Source organism: Jatropha curcas, chromosome 6, assembly GCF_041381405.1.
Source record: "Jatropha curcas cultivar XTBG-Jc1 chromosome 6, XTBG_Jcur_1.0, whole genome shotgun sequence".
Lineage (NCBI taxonomy): Eukaryota > Viridiplantae > Streptophyta > Magnoliopsida > Malpighiales > Euphorbiaceae > Jatropha > Jatropha curcas.
Window position 1 is genome coordinate 11,456,879 of NC_143156.1, and position 16,748 is coordinate 11,473,626.

General features: G+C 40.3%; 1 protein-coding gene across 1 annotated transcript; it reads left to right on the forward strand.

Moving 5' to 3' along the window:
• Positions 1-11,698: 11,698 nt before the first annotated feature.
• Positions 11,699-15,219, forward strand: LOC149495549 (uncharacterized). The gene is made up of 4 exons (XM_089723196.1): positions 11,699-11,742; positions 13,806-14,126; positions 14,211-14,310; positions 14,387-15,219. The coding sequence occupies exons 1-4, from the start codon at positions 11,699-11,701 to the stop codon at positions 15,131-15,133; spliced, it is 1,212 nt and encodes a 403-aa protein (XP_089579322.1). The 3' UTR covers positions 15,134-15,219.
• The last annotated feature ends 1,529 nt before the right edge of the window (positions 15,220-16,748 follow it).

Sequence of the window (16,748 nt, forward strand, 5' to 3'; positions counted from 1 at the left end):
GGTAAAGGCCTAACCATCTGATGGTCTCTAACCCAAGCTCTAAGGACGGCTCGGGTAACCCCCGGAGTGATGGCTGAATCAGATAAAGAGTCATCCACGATCGATACAGTCTGATCTATCCCCATCTGCCTCATAACACGCGAAGCATAGTACCAAGTACAATGGGTAAGGCCTAAAAGGTAAACCCGAGTATGGCGAGAGCTAACCTGGATAAAGAGAGAAAAGAAAGGATGAGTGAAGAACCAAACAAAAAACTAGTTTTTATAGAAAAATGCGCCGAACGACGGTGGCAGCAGCAACCAAACAACAGCGGCAGCGGCCGCCGACGGTGGGGGCCACCTAAAAAAGAGGGGGGTAAATAAATAAACAAACAAAAAATAAAGTACGTCCGAAATGGTGAAACCCCATTTTCATTTCAAGCATGCATACATATTTTCAGTACTAACTGATTGCAGGTACAAATGACATTCAGTACAGAAGTACAGTCAGAATTCGGCACAACAAAAAAAAAATAATAATAATAAAATCATCACAGTTCGGCCACGGAGGCCTACAAAAATCACAAGTCGGCCACAAAGGCCCACAAAATCACAAGTCGGCCACGGAGGCCCAAAAATCACAATTCCGCCACAAAGCCCTACAAATTCGCAATCCGGCCACAAAGGCCCACAAAATCATAAGCCGGCCACGGAGGCCCAAAAATCACAATTCCGCTACAAAGGCTCACAAATTCGCAATCCGGCCGCGGAGGCCTGAAAATTCACAATCAGGCCAAGGAGGCCCGAAAATTAATAATTCGGCCACAAAGGCCCGAAAATTCCTAGTGCGATCTAACGCCCAAAAATAATAATAATAATAATAATAATAATAATAATAATACAATTGCAAACAAATAGGAGCGAAAAGGGGCTTACCTGGGCGAAGATGCCAGTTACGGAGGTGTGAGTATTAGCGTCCACCGTAAGATTGACTTCTTCAAGGGAAATTCCTAGAGAATCTAGAAAATCCTCACCGCTGAGATCCGAGGAAGCCATGGAGAGAGGAAGTTCGAAGCCTTGAGGATTGAAAGAATTTGAAGAGAGCTCTTTAATTTGAAAAGTTTAGAATGAATGAAAATAAAAGTTTCAAGCTATTTATAAGCAAATGGCTAAAGCACGGGTCTTCTAGACGCGTCCGATTTTCGCCTTCAAAATTTGTGTTTCAGACAACCACCGACTCCCATAAATCATTTTTATGATCGCCGGTGGGGGGCAACTGTGAATACTCAAATTTTGAGGCTCGAAAAGCCTGTTTTTCTGGACTACGGACAGTCCGACCGGACCGAAGGCCATTTTGGAAGTTCACCGAAAGTATGCCAATATGGTACTTAAAACGTCCGGAATGTCGCGAGGATCGCGGAACAGGTCCCGGAATATTTTTTGGAGATCCAAAACTCCTGAAAACTCCTCTGAAGTGAAAGGCCCAAGGGGCCGCCGCCGAGCACGGCGGCTCCGGCCGCCGGACATGGCGGCACCAGCCGCCGGCCAGCGGCGGTACCTGCCGCCCTAGGCCCGTTTTTGGCCTATAAATGGCCACTTACCTCTTCATTTTTGGCACTCCTGCCGCCGGCCTCCGGCGGCACCTGCCGCCCTAGGCCCGTTTTTGGCCTATAAATGACCACTTACCTCTTCATTTTTGGCACTCCTGTCTGTGTTGACGGACGATCTTTCTCCCTAACGCTTTTGCGATTCTTTTACTGCTTTTTGCATTTTTAATTCAGTCTTTATTTTTTTTTATGTGTTGTGATACTTGGCCACTAAAATTAAACAAATTCTAATTAATTAATTAATATTCCCCAAACGAGGAGCTAAATCTGGAGCTAAGAAGCGGTCGCCAATTAAATCAGGTACTAACGAAACTCTGCCTATTTAATTTTAGCATTTCATGCATATTCTTCTTCTACTCCAATTCTGAATTAAAGTTGTTGCATAAATGCATTCACATCATCAATTCGGCAAATAAACTGCCTCAATTAAAACATGATTAAGATTAAACGCCCGATTAATTAATAATCGTGGTATTAAAGCCTAAATTCGACAATATTGGCTAAAGTGCCTAGTTAATTAATAACTATCGTATGATTGCCTTATTTTCGAACACTTCACCTAAAAGTCCAATTAATCAATAATTGTGACTAATGGCCTCGTTCAAATCACGTTTTTTTTTAGCAATAAAATTGCGTACATCTAATTAATTATTCTGGCGACAAATTGCCTACGGTCTAATCGATTTTTAGCAAACAAATAGCTTTTAAATGAGATTAACCATTTTTAGCGACAAGTCGCCTTAAAATCGAACAATTTCGGCAAAATGCCTTAAAATCAAACATTTTCGGCTCAAAGCCTTAAAATTAACCATTTTTAGCGACAAGTCGCCTTAAAATCGAACAATTTCGGCAAAATGCCTTAAAATCAAACATTTTCAGCTCAAAGCCTTAAAATCAACCATTTTCGGCTCAAAGCCTTAAAATCGAATAATTTCGGCAAAATGCCTTAAAATCAACCACTTTCGGCTCAAAGCCTTAAAATCAACCATTTTCGGCTCAAGACCTTAAAATCGAACAATTTCGGTAAAATGTCTTAAAATCAACCATTTTCGGCTCAAAGCCTTAAAATCGATCAATTTCGGCAAAATGCCTTAAAATCAACCATTTTCGGCTCAAAGCCTTAAAATCGACCATTCTTGGCAGAATGCCTCAAAATGAACCATCTTTGGCTAAAAGCCTTAAAATCAATCATTTTGGCGACAAATCGCCGGACAAAATCAATTTCGGCAATAATAAGCCCGAACATCAATTTTGGCAATAATAAGCCCAAATATCAACTTTGGCGACAAATCGCCCGACAACCATTTTTGGCACGAATGCCTTAAAACCAACATTTTTGACGACAAATGCCTAATCGAATCAATCGATCCTTTGGCAAAATGCCTAAACAAACATGCACAAAGCATACACACACTCATGCATTAAGCATACACCTTCAAAGCCCTTCAAAGAAGGCCTATCGAACTACGTTGACTTTGATCTTCCATTCAAACGGAAGTACGTAGGCACGTTAGGGATTTAACCCCGAGCGGCAAGTCGAAATCACATAAACATTTTTTTTATTGGTCCATTTGCATCATTTACCCTGCAAAGCATTCATCGTTTAGGTTAGTTAATCAGCATGACATAGTCTCGGGATCCACCTCGGGTTCGTAGACCATGCTTTAAACATTGGGTTAATTAATCTAATAATTAGGTTAATTAAAATCGGAGTCACTTAGGGTTTTTCCTAGTTTACCCTAAAATAATTAAACAAGGTGGCGACTCATACATTCACGTGCATTTCTGCCCTTAGTCACATGCATTCACATGCTTATGATATGTTCGGGGGAGGGGTTCACAGTCACGCAGCTAGTACCTGCGTGACGGAACTCTTAGATGCGTCACGCAGCTCTAACAGGACTGACACCTCTGGCGCGCTCCCATGCAACAGCCTGCATCGTTTGTATGGATACGCGGCAACTGTACGAAAAGTAAGTCACATCACGCAGGTTTACGGGTGCGTCACGCAGCTACTACCCGCGTGACGCGACTGCCCTGTTGCCCTAGCCATATAAATACAACATTTCACAGCAAAAACGGGACTTTTTGACATTTTCTCTGATTCTTGGCTCTAAAAATTGAAAAGCTTTAACCTAAGTTTACAAAAACGGCTAGGGTTTTCTTCCCCAAGAACTCAAGTGAGTAAACTTGAGGAAGATCAAACCATTAGACATTTGGTTTTGGAAATCAAAAGAAAAACAAAAAAAGATAAAAAGAGCAAAAGAGAGAAAAGATAAAAGAAAAATATTTGCTTGATAACCACGCTTCTGGAATCGTGATACAACATCGCTGAACTAACTTCAGTACATGCAATCCTCAAATCTGAGGGCTAGGTAACGATTCTAACTTCTCTTTTTCATTTCTAATATTCTATCTCTTAAAAATCTCATTTTCCTAGTATTTGGTTAATTTGGTATTGGTTAAACGCTATTTTGCCCATTTCTGAGTATTTCTGAGTTGTGTTAAACCACTGTTAACAAAAAAGAAACGTAAAAAAGGGTAGTTTGAAAGGTAGTTGCGGACCAGAGCAGTCGCGTCACGCAGCTACTACCTGCGTGACGCGGCTGTTCATGTCCAAAAGTCTTTGATTCGGACTGGACCACCTGCGTGACGCAGCTATTTGTATACCCAGTATACTTTTATCCTCATATTTGTATTTAATGTGATATCTTGAATAAATAATCAATAAAGTTGAGGATTTGGAATAAGTCACAAACAGTTCCGTCACGTAGGTAGGAGTTCCTTCACGTGACTGTTCTCCATAGAACACTCGCGTGACGCGACTATTCCAAGTTCCAATAATATGATAGAGTTCCGTCACGCGACTGTTCTTTATAGAACAGCTGCGTGACGCAACTTTTATGGGTTCTAGAATAAAGGATAAGAGTGTGAACCCCTCCCCAAAACATCAATGCATGTGAATGCATGTGACTAAGGAAGAAATGCACGTGATGTGTGAGTCGCCACCTTGTTTAATTATTTTAGGGTAAACTAGGAAAAAACCCTAAGTGACTCCAATTTTAATTAACCTAAATCTAGATTAATTAACCCAAATGGTTAAGGCATGGTCTGCGAACCCGAGGTGGATCCCGAGACTATGTCATGCTGATGAACTAACCATGAATGAATGCTTTGCAGGGTGATTAATGTGATTTAGACCAATGAAATGTGATTTTGACTTGCCGCTCGGGGTTAAATCCCAAACGTGCCTACGTACTTCCGTTTGAATGGAAGATCAAAGTCGACGTAGTTCGATAGGCCTCTTTTAGAGGGCTTTGAATGGGGATGCTTTATGCATGAGTGTGTGTATGCTTTGTGCATTTTGTTTAGGCATTTTGCCAAAGATTGATTGTTTTAGGCATTTGATGCCAAAAATGTTGATTTTAATGGCTTTTAGCCAAAAAGATTTGCTTTAGGAAATTGTTGCCGAAAAATTGATGTGATTCAGGCGATTGTCACCAAAATTTGATTTATTTGCTTTAAAGCCAAAACATTGATTTAGGCAATTTATTGCCAAAAAATTGATGATTGGGCGATTGTCGCCAAAATTGGTTGATTTAAGGCCATTTATTTGCCAAAAGTGATTAATTGAAGGCTTTTAGCCACAAAATTGTGATTTAAGCGATTTGTCGCTAAAAAAAGGATCAATCCCACTTATAGACAATTTATTTGCCAAAAGTGATTAATTGATTTATAATGTAGGCAATTTATTGCCAAGAAAACGTGTTTAATTAAAGCTTTTTAGTCACATTTTTTGATTAATTGGACTTAAGCCGGATTTGTTCGAAATAAAGGCGATTATACCATAGCTATTAATTAACTAGGTATTTTAAGCCAATATTGTCGGATTTAGGCTTTAATACCACGATTATTTATTAACCGGGCATTTAGCCTAAACTTATTTATTTGAGGCAGCTTATTTGCCTAAAGATGTCATGAATGAATTTATGCAGTTATAGAATTATTAGGAGTAGAAGAGAAGAATGTATGAAATGCTAAATTAAATAGGCAGAGTTTAGTTCACGTACTTGATTTAATCGACGGCCACTTCTTAACTCCAAGTTAAGCTCCTCGTTAAGGGAATATTAATTAATTTAATTTTAAATGACCAAATAACAAAGCAAGAAAATAATAAAGCTGAATAAAAATGCAGAAAAGTAGTAAAGAATCGCAAGAAGCGTAACGCAGAAGGAGCGTCCGTCAACACAGACTGAGTGAGGAAAACAGAAGGCCCGGTGGCTCAGCGGCTGAGCCGCGGTGGCGGGCGGCTGGGCCGCCGGTGGCAGGCGGCCTTGGCCGCCGGGGACCGGCGGCTGGGCCGCCTGGGCCGGTGGCCGGGGCCGGCGGCCGGAACCGCCGTGTCTGGTGGCTTTGCTAATTTAACGGTCCGAGGGCGATCCTGGGACCAGTTCCGCGATCCTCGCGACGTCCCGGACGTTTCAAGTACCATATTGGCATACTTTCGGTAAACTTCCAAAATGGCCTTCGGTCCGGCCGGACTGTTTGCGGTCCGGCCGGACTGTTTGCGGTCCGGCCGGACTGTTTGCGGTCCGGCCGGACTGTTTGCAGTCCGGGAGAACTGGCTCTTTGAGCCTCAAAATTTGGGTGTTCACAGTTGCCCCCCACCAGCAACCATAAAAATGATTTATGGGAGTCGGTGGTTGTTTGAAACACAAATTTTGGAGGCGAAAATCTGACGCGTCCAGAAGACCCGCCTTTTGGCTATTTGTTTATAAATAGCTTGAATTTCACCATTTCATTCATTACTCACTCCCCTCCTTAGAGAGCTCTCTCAAATCCTCTCAAGTTTCAAAGCTACAAGACCACCTTCCTCTATGGCTCTTCCAAGCTACAGCAGCGACGAGGATTTCCTTGGGTCTCTAGGGATTTCTCTCGACGAGGTCGATCTTATGGCAGACGTAGATACTCACGCCTCCATGACCGGCATCTTCGCCCAGGTGAGTTCCCTTTCACTTCTGTTTGCATTATTATTTATTATTTGGGCCTTAAGCCAAATGGTGAATTTTTGGGCCTTAGGCTAACTTGTGAATTTTTTGGGCCTTAGGCCAAATTGTGTTTTTTTTTTTTTTTTTTTTGGGCCTTAGGCTAACTTGTGAATTTTTTGGGCCTTAGGCCAAATTGTGTTTTTTTTTTTTTTTTTTTTTTTGGGCCTTAGGCCAAATTGTGATTTTTTGGGCCTTAGGCCAAATCGTGAATTTTAAAAAATTTCCTGTGCTTACCTTTTATTAGTATGCATGCCAGGGTGGAACTAAGATATTACCCTTAGTAAGGAACCGAGGAGTAACTCTTAGGTTGTTTTTACCTTTTAGGATTCCCGTATTACATTGGATGTAGCTGAGAGTTCTATGGTTGGAATTCCGCTCGAAATATTCGATCAAAATAGCTCGGTTGGCGCGATTATCCGTCCATCTTATCTGAGGTATTTTGACATGGGTCGGAGTAACTACAAGGAGTTATTGTGTGCTTTGGCTGAGAGGTGGTGGGACACTACCAATACCTTCCACTTTTCTTGGGGCGAGTTGACAATGACCCCTGCAGACTTTTCTGTGATCTCCGGGATCCCTTTCGGGATTCGGCCGATCGAGCTATATGATGACTGGAGGATTGATATCTCCTCCGACCGGATGGTGGAGCTGATTGGGATAGACCTGCCTCGGCTGGTCGAGCCAGGTTCTGCTACCCCTGCTTTGAGTGTTTCCAGACGCTGGTTATCCCTCCAGGCCCCTGGCATCTATGCTAGATATGGACGGGGAGAGCTGACGGCTACTCAGGTGGCCCGATTCACTTTGTTGCTGTTGTTCGCTTCGACCTTTTGGTCCAACAGGAAAGAGAAGTTTAACCCTTCTATCTTGAAGAGTTTGGAGAATTTGGCCCATTTAGAGGAGTATGACTGGGCCGGTGCTATTCTGAGCCGCATGTATGATGATATGTGTGACCTGAGTCGAGGCCATGGCAAGCTTAGCGGGACCTTCTATTTCTGGGAGGTAATGTAAAGAACATTCTCCCTTTCTGTGTTTTTCTGTTCATCTTGATTTTCTTTTCCACTGATTCTCTCTCTTTTTTTTTTCGTTCTGCAGACTTGGGCATTCGAGTACTTTCCTTACACCCGCCCAGAGTTACTCCAGACTGATCCCGGATCAGGGCTGGCGCCTTCGGCTTGGAGATGGTACAAGTCAAACCTTCATCCCGTCCAGCGCAAGAAGTCGCTAAAGGAGCTGAGAGCCTTTTTTGATACTTGCCCTCTGGAGCAGGTATATGCTTAGTATTTTTGGATATGTTAAAAAAAAGATTTATTAACATATTTACATCTTTTATAGGCCGAAGTGGGTCCTATCACACCCCATCCTATGGCGATATTATTTAGGTGAGAGAGTGGACATTCAGATAAGAGGCTGTCGTTCTGTCCCTTATCTCCCCCCTGAGGGTATGCGAGCGGGTAAACAAATGACGCTCACTGCTGCTCATACTGAGGGTATCCCACATTTGGAGTTCATCATGGGAGGAGATTACGATGAGTTTTGTGGAATCTCTTTGATGCCGCCCATTGCATCTCGGCTTGATAATCTCCAGAGGTCGGCTCCTTCCCAACCGCTCGGTACCCGTTCTTCTCGGGCTTTGGGTCCCTCGTCTAGGACTCTAAGGAGGAGGCCTATGACCGAGCCCACTTCTTCCACCCCGGTTGAGAGGGCGTCGCAGGCCGGGCCTAGCCGGTTGGCAGGTCCTTCCAGGGCTCCTCGGGCTATTTTGGAGGCTACCGGGTTGCTTCACCTAGACTTGGCCACTCTACGTCTTCCATACAGTATTTCTTACTTTGTTCCCAATAGTCCTCCGGCTCTTCGAGAGGTCTCCCTGGATAATGTGGAGCGCGAGACTCTTCCTTCCGAGAACATTAATGAGGTAAAGCCTGACACATCTCTCATAAAAAGGATTCATAAGAGATTTAATATTAACTTGTATTTTCCTTTGTATGGTTTCCAGGTTCCTGACGGGCTGGTCAATCAGATGATGGAGCTGATTCTCGGGATGCAACAAGAACTAGCTGCGGCCTGGACTCAGATAGCCTTCGATGATCAGAGGAGTAGGAGGCCCCGCCGCTGATAGATGCTAGATTTTCCTGCTTTCCTTTGTTTTTCTTTTGCTGTATTTTCTGTATTGAATCTTGGTTGTATTTTGTTGTACTGAACTTTATTTGCACCTGCACTTGATTAGTACTGACACTACAAAAAAAACGCTAATTTGCGACCGATATTTGCGATCGACAAATATCGGTCGCAAATTTGCGACCAATTTGATACACAAGAACATTCAGTCGCAAATTTTAGCGGTAAATTTTCCCGCGATTTTGTTTCTCATATTGCGACCACTCTGCGACAGATTTGCGACCGATTTTGCGACCGATTTGAGACTACGGGTTATTCCGTCGCAAAATTGCGCTGTTCAAAATTTGGTATAATTTTTGCGACCGATATGAGACAGATTTGAGACCGAATATTTGCGACCGAAAGTGTTAGTCGTAAATCGATCGCAAATTATCCGTGAATTAAAACGACGTCGCAGTGTAAAAAATTGCGACCGATAATAATGGATTTGCGACCGACTTGTCGGTCGCAATTGTTAGGGCTTTAAACGCGTCCTTCTTCTTTCTTCTTCTTTCTTTCTTCTTCTCCTCCTCTCCTCTCCTCTATTCGCAGGCCGCTCCAGCCCCTCCTCACGCCACACCAGCCCTCCTGACGCTATTGCAGCACCTCCTCATGCCACACCAGCTCGCCTCACTCCACCCGTCTTCTTTGACATAATTTGAGGTATTTTGCGATTTCTGTTTCTTTAAATTTTTTTTATTTGCGATTTATTTGTATATATTTTAAATAAAACACAAATTTTATGATCGTTTGAGGAAAAATTAGGTGAAAAAATAGAATATTTATAAGAAGCTACATTAGAATTCTGTAAACGATTTTTGTAACGTCATAGCTTCAGTACAAGAAGAACACAAACTAGTTAGGGTTGCCTACATGAATTACTCAGTTTTAAAACTGCATTATGATCCTGTTGAAAATAATAGACCCTAAATTTTTCAGTAGTGCTCAGGCAAAATAGCTAATCACCATTTTTACTTTTAAAAAAAAAAAATCCATTCTTGACTTTTTACTGCTAATTTCAACTGATGCATGTTTGAAGAATGAAAAAGTACAGCCAAAGAATAATATTTAATAGAAAATGGATGTGTGTCTATTCAGTGATATGGGTTCTCATTTTATATAATTTTCAAATCGTAAATGGCATCAGATGTATCTTTGTACCTATTAGTTCATATGGACATCGTATGAGATATTTAAGTGCTAGGTCATGCATTTCTTGGTTGCTGTCTGCTGAGAACAAAAGGCCTGTCATAGAAGAATCTAGATTTTCAATTAATTGTTGAATTCTGTAATCTCTGCAATTACTTATTTTGATTCCTGGCACTCCATTGTAGCATGGTTCTTCTATGGTAATTAATTCCATTTTCACTAATACAAGAACAAGAATCCTTATATATACTCTTAGGACACATTTGGTTCAATCCGAAATTGGAAATGTGATGCAGTTCTTAGAATTGATCCCATTGGTTTGGTTTAAAAAATAATCTGCAATTTTTGTTTTATATGTATTTTATATTTGAATAATTTAAGTTTATATTGCAATGATATGTAGAGTTCAGACATAATACTTAATATAACCAACAAATTCTTATTTAGTTACTTAAAAACAAGCAGATTCTTTGGATTTAGACATTTATTTCATCCACTCCTTATGTGAGATAAACCAAACATGCCCCTGGATTTTCCACAGGAGATGAGAAGAAACTACAATTCTGAAGCATAGGCAAGCATTGCTTATTATTATCCTATCTTCCTTAGCAATCTAAGAGGAAGACTGACTGTAACTTTACCCTAAACTAGTTTTCTAGTGAATAATAATAATATTATTATTATTATTATTATTAGAATGGAAATAAAAAAAAAGAAAAAGAAAAAAGGAAATATTTCGAAAAAAAAGAAAAAGAAAAAGAAAATGTTTGAAAAAAAAAAAAGAAGAAAAAGACACTTACTTCGTCCAAGTCCAAACAAATTGCATCTTATTGCATAAACAAATATTATAATTTTGGATAATTTGGAGCATGTGGGTCACCCTTCTTTTCCAATACTATTGAACTAAAATTTTTGCATCTTTTTTAATTTTATAAAAATAATAAATAAATACCAAATCAATGCAATAATTGGTGTGTTAAGAAGAATTAATTGTTTTTAGCTTGCTTAAGCAATTAATATTATTTATTGCTTTTTGGGTTTGATTAATTGATTAATGATTGAGCAAAATTTGCTGGTAGTTGTGACTTATTGTTGTTATTATTCTTATTTTTTTTTTTAAATGAATGATGCGTTTGGTTTGGTTGGAGGCCTAGTAGTGGCCATTTTGCTTTTGGAGAATGTTGGTATGATATAGGAGTGTTTATTGAAGTGTTTTTATATTTGAGATTTTATTAAGTTGTGCCGAAGTGCTGCCGAATTTTTTTCAAAAAAATTCAATATGTGGGATCGTACACTTACCTTTATTAGGGTAAAGGTAATAAATGAACTTAGTGAATAAATGAACTTAGTGATTTTACATTTATATATAGGTACCCTTATTATAGAAATAACCTTAGTTAGTTATAAGTGTAAATTGAACATTACATTAGTGGCATGTTTTAAAGGTGGTTTATACTAATGCAATTACACATAATTTACCCTTCATAAACACATTGTTAATTAGGTCAAAAAATGCAAAATAATAGAGATTGGATGTACTGGAGGTTCGAGGTGAATGGGATATTAAGACAAGAGTTCCTGCAAGGATTGGAGCCGTTTATACAGTTTGCAGCTGGTAATCCCAATTTTATGGATGGTAATAAGTTGAGGTGTCCATGTAATCACAAGAAGTGTCGAAATCGAGCCTTCTCAGACATCGATACAGTGAGACTTCATTTGTGCAAAAATGGGTTCGTGGAAAATTATTACGAATGGATACATCATGGTGAAACTCGAGTTGCCAGTAGGTCAGGCCACTCCATTCCGGTAAGTTTAGAAGTTCAGCCTTATCAATTTCTGTATGGTAATCAATGCAATGATATGGTAATCGATGCGAGTAGAGTACAATGTGCTTGGGATAATATGGAGGAATCGCCAAACGTAGCAGCACAACAATTGTTTGACATGCTAAGTGCAGCTAACAGTGAACTGTGGCCTGGATGCAAGAATCATTCAGTTCTGTCTGTTGTTGCACGATTACTACACATGAAAGCGGAGCACCATTTTTCAGAAAGGTGTTACGATGATTTTGTGCAGTTATCAAAGGAAATGTTGCCTGAAGGCCATTCAATGGTTGATAATTTTTATCGGACAAAAAAATTAGTTCGGGGATTGGGACTACCGGTAGAAAAGATTGATTGCTGTCGTAATAATTGTATGATATTCTGGGGTGTTGACTCGGAATTCAGAGAATGCAAGTTTTGTAATCTTTCAAGATATCAACGGCGGGGTCAAGGGACTGGTAGAGTACAAAGAGAGAAGGCTTTTAAGAAGATGTATTATTTCCCTCTTGTTCCTCGCCTTCAAAGGTTATATGCATCTAAGGCGACAGCTGAACACATGACATGGCATGCTTTGCATGAATATGATGATGGTATAATGACTCATCCATCAGACTCAGAAGCGTGGAAACATTTTGATAACATTTATCCTGTGTTTGCTGCTGATATGAGAAATGTGAGATTGGGGCTTTGTACTGATGGGTTTCAGCCGTTTGGCCAATCAGGACAACAATATTCATCATGGCCTGTCATTGTGACACCATATAATCTACCACCGTCAATGTGTATGAAAGATGAATATATGTTTTTGTGTGTTATTGTTCTTGGGCCTACTAATCCAAAACATAAAATTGATGTGTTTCTACAGCCTTTGATTGCCGAACTTAATTATTTATGGGAATATGGGGTTGAAACATTCGATATTTCGACCAATCAGAATTTCATACTGCGAGCTGCTTTGCTTTGGACCATCAGTGATTTTCCAGCATTTGGAATGTTATCTGGGTGGAGTACGACTGGCAAATTGGCTTGTCCTCATTGCATGGAAAACACTAATGCATTTACACTAAAGAATGGAGGTAAACAATGTTGGTTTGATTGTCATCGCAAATTCTTACCAGAATCTCACCCTTGGAGGAGAAATCGACAATGCTTTAGAAAGAATATGACTATTGTTGAACCCCCTCCACCTGTGAAGTCTGGAGCAGAAATATTACAAGAAATTGAAGATCTGGGGCTTATGAAAGTTACAGAGTTGGGTGTAGATGAGGTAAATACAAGAATTGGCAGGAATAGCGGGTGGAAAAAGCGAAGCATCTTCTGGGATTTGCCATACTGGAGTTCACTTCTTATCCGTCATAACCTTGATGTCATGCACATAGAAAAAAATGTGTTTGAAAATCTGTTCAACACTGTCATGAACATTGAAGGGAAAACCAAAGATAATGCAAAAGCGAGAGCAGACATGAAGGAAATTTGTCGTCGACCAGAACTCGAGCAATCTGTGATTACTGGTAAGTTTCCGAAGGCATGTTATTGTTTAGATAAACCCCAAAGACAATTATTGTGCGAATGGTTACGATCATTAAGGTTTCCAGATGGCTACTGTTCAAATATGGGTAGATGTGTGGACATGAGGAAGTACAGATTGTTTGGCATGAAAAGCCATGACTGCCATGTTTTCATGCAAAGATTGATCCCTGTGGCATTCCGGGAATTATTACCAGGAAAAATTTGGGAAGCAATGACAGAATTGAGTCTCTTTTTCAAGGAATTGACGATGACTGTTATCCGATGCGATGATATGGACCAATTAGCGCGAGAAATCCCAGTTGTGATGTGCAAGTTGGAGCGAATTTTTCCACCCGGCTTCTTTGATTCTATGGAACATCTGCCGGTTCATTTGCCCTATGAATGTCGTTTAGCTGGACCGGTACAATATCGATGGATGTATCCATTTGAGAGGTGATTCACTAACATCTCATTCTAATGATTACATCATTTATTTCAACTTATACTTATATATTGGCATTAATTGTACAATCACAGACACCTGCAGAAAATTAAAAAGAATGTGCGCAATAAGGCAAAGGTCGAGGGATCCATTTGCAATGCATATTTGGTGGAAGAAGCTTCCACTTTCTGTTCACACTATTTTGACCAACATGTTTTCACCAAGCTTCGGAGAGTGCCACGTAACGATGACGGAGGAGATCGCGTACAATCTGAGTTTGAAGGAAATCTAAAAATTTTCACCTATCCTGGGCGTACGATTGGTAAATCAAAAAAAAGACGATTGACTGATGCAGAGATACAAGCGGCTCAAACCTATATTTTATTGAATTGCGAAGAGATCACACCATATGTACAGTAAGTATAAATAATGTAAACAGTCTAAACTTTGTAAACAGTTGTTAAATCATACTTATGCTAATTTGGTTCGTTGATAAATAGGAAATATATCAATCTATTGCGGCTTCAAAATCCTAATTTGACTGATACTGCAGTTGATGCAAAGCTGGACACCGAATTTGCAGAATGGTTCAAATATTATGTAAGTTACTTTCAATGTACAGAACATGGAATGTACATTTATTAAATCTCACTCATTTCATTGCTATTTCCCATAGGCTCGAAGCTCGGGAATCGATATCCGTAACAGATTTATTACGGATCTGGCAAAGGGGCCATTACCGGTTGCTAATGCCTACTCTGGCTACTTTGTAAACGGTTACAAGTTTCACACTGAGGGTTATGGGAGAAGCAGAAAGACAATGAACAGCGGTGTGTGCATAAAGGGATCAAACTACAGTGATGTGTCAAACGATTTTTATGGGAAATTGGTTGAGGTTTTGGAGTTAGAATATCCAGGCCTACCTATGAAGTGCACAATCTTATTCAAATGTGAATGGTTTGATCCTACGCCAAACATTGGCACGAAGGTTCATCCTAAGTATAATCTGGTAGATATTAATCAAAGAAGAAGATATACAAAGTATGAACCTTTTGTGTTGGCAATGCAAGCTGCACAGGTGTACTATGTCCCATATCCATCGTTTAAACGAGACCGATGTGATTGGATGGCAGTGTGTAAAATCAAGGCTAGATTAGTTGTTCATGCACTTGAAACTAAACAATCTGCTTCACTCGCAGTATCGGAGCCATTTCAAGAAGTTAGGGTTGAAACGCAACCGATGCAAGTTGTTGAAGATTTAACAGATAGATTGGATGATGAAAGTCGATCTTATGTTGAAATAGGAGCATCAGATGATGAAGAGGAAGAAGATCAAATCGTCATGGGTACCTCAGAAGACGAATATGAAGAAGAGGAAGCTGATGAAGAGGAGGAGGAAGCAGATGATATTGAAGACACTTAAAACTTAGAGCAGTTTTACTATTACAAATTCATATTTGTATATATAATTAATATTATTAATGAAGAATTTCAATGGTATTAACTTTCTTTACTCATATTTACCACATGTTCCACAATTCATATAATTGGATAAATTCATTTTATCTAGGTTCTGATATCTGCAGTACAGATGGCTAGAGGCAGAGCATTTGATTCTGACGCGTCCGGCAGTGGTTCGCTTGGAAGTCGTGGCCTTGGACGCAGTGCCCGTGGACGAGGAGGGTCGATCCCTCATCCTTCGTCAGGTACGTCTGGGGCTTCGTCATCTGCTCAGCGACCAGTACTGCCGCCATCACATCCTTCTTCAGGTACGTCTGGGGCTTCGTCATCTGCTCAGCGACCAGTACTGCCGCCATCACATCCTTCTTCAGGTATGTCTGGGGCTTCATCCTCTGCTCAGCGTCCAATACTGCCGCCATCACAGCCTTCTTCAGGTACGTCTGGGGCTTCATCCTCTGCTCAGCGTCCAGTACTGCCGCCATCACAGCCTTCTGCTCCTTCCTCTTCTGCTCCTTCCTCTTCTAGACCAGTACAGACTCCACCAGCTGCACAGTCACCTACTGTGCAAGGTAATAATCATAAATGTCATAACTGTCATTTTAATTATATATTAATTATCTAAAAATTTATAACATTTGTCACTTCTTTTGCAGCTTCATAAGATCCACGTATCACCCTCAGTTTGGTAGCGGGACAGTAAGTACTTATTCAAATTTTCTGCAGGCATATTTTGTTCAGATTGTGATGCTTTCATGTAATTATATTTCACTACTGTTTTTTTCTTTTCAGCATATATCCATCTTCTCGAGCAGCGAGGCAAATTTTGAAGATAATCAAGCTACAGCTACATAAAGAATGATACACATGGGATGCCGTACCACAAGAGGCGAGAGACTTTTATTAGGAGGAGTTCCAGGTACTCTTTGGTTTAAGTTATATCATCATTCAATGTTTAGAATTCAAGATACATCCTTAGTGTTGAAACGCTATATTTCATTTTTTTGCAGAAACATTTCATATGGGACGAGGCCATTACGGCTATGCTGAAAGTAGCATGGGAGAAGATATGCGCCGATCGATATGCTGACTTCACTTATAGGATGAGAAAAAGCGGTAAGAAGCAGCAGTGCGTGTCTCAGGAGATATGGGAGAGCTAGCAAAAGGCTTGGGAGGATCCTGCATTCAAGAGAAAGTGGGAGATATTTGCACAAAACAGGCGCAGTGAGACTGGCGGTGATGGAGCAGGACCTTCGCGACACACAGGCGGATCTATATCTGCTATAAAGACAGCTCGATTATTAGTAAGTGAACTAGTCCCTTTACAAGAAACTGATGTTTAATGAAAGGACACTATATATATTAATATATCATGCATAAAAATTCATTACAGGCTAAAGAATTAGGTCGTGAGCCCACACCGATGGAGGTGTTTACATACACTCACACGAAGGACCACGATCGTAATACGTTTGTCGATAGACGTGCACTGAGCGTCAATGTAAGTAATAATTAATAATATTTACATTTACCATCTAATAATTGCAAAGATGTACAAAGTTCAATGTAATAAAGCTTGC

What these genes read in the sequence shown, in the direction of transcription:
- LOC149495549 (XM_089723196.1), top strand. Translation starts at nt 11,699, where the DNA reads ATGGTGAAACTCGAGTTGCCAGTAGGTCAGGCCACTCCATTCCG. An exon ending in GGTCAGGCCACTCCATTCCG is followed by an intron (nt 11,743 to 13,805) that starts GTAAGTTTAGAA and finishes GTACAATCACAG; the next exon opens with ACACCTGCAGAAAATTAAAA. An exon ending in GAGATCACACCATATGTACA is followed by an intron (nt 14,127 to 14,210) that starts GTAAGTATAAAT and finishes GTTGATAAATAG; the next exon opens with GAAATATATCAATCTATTGC.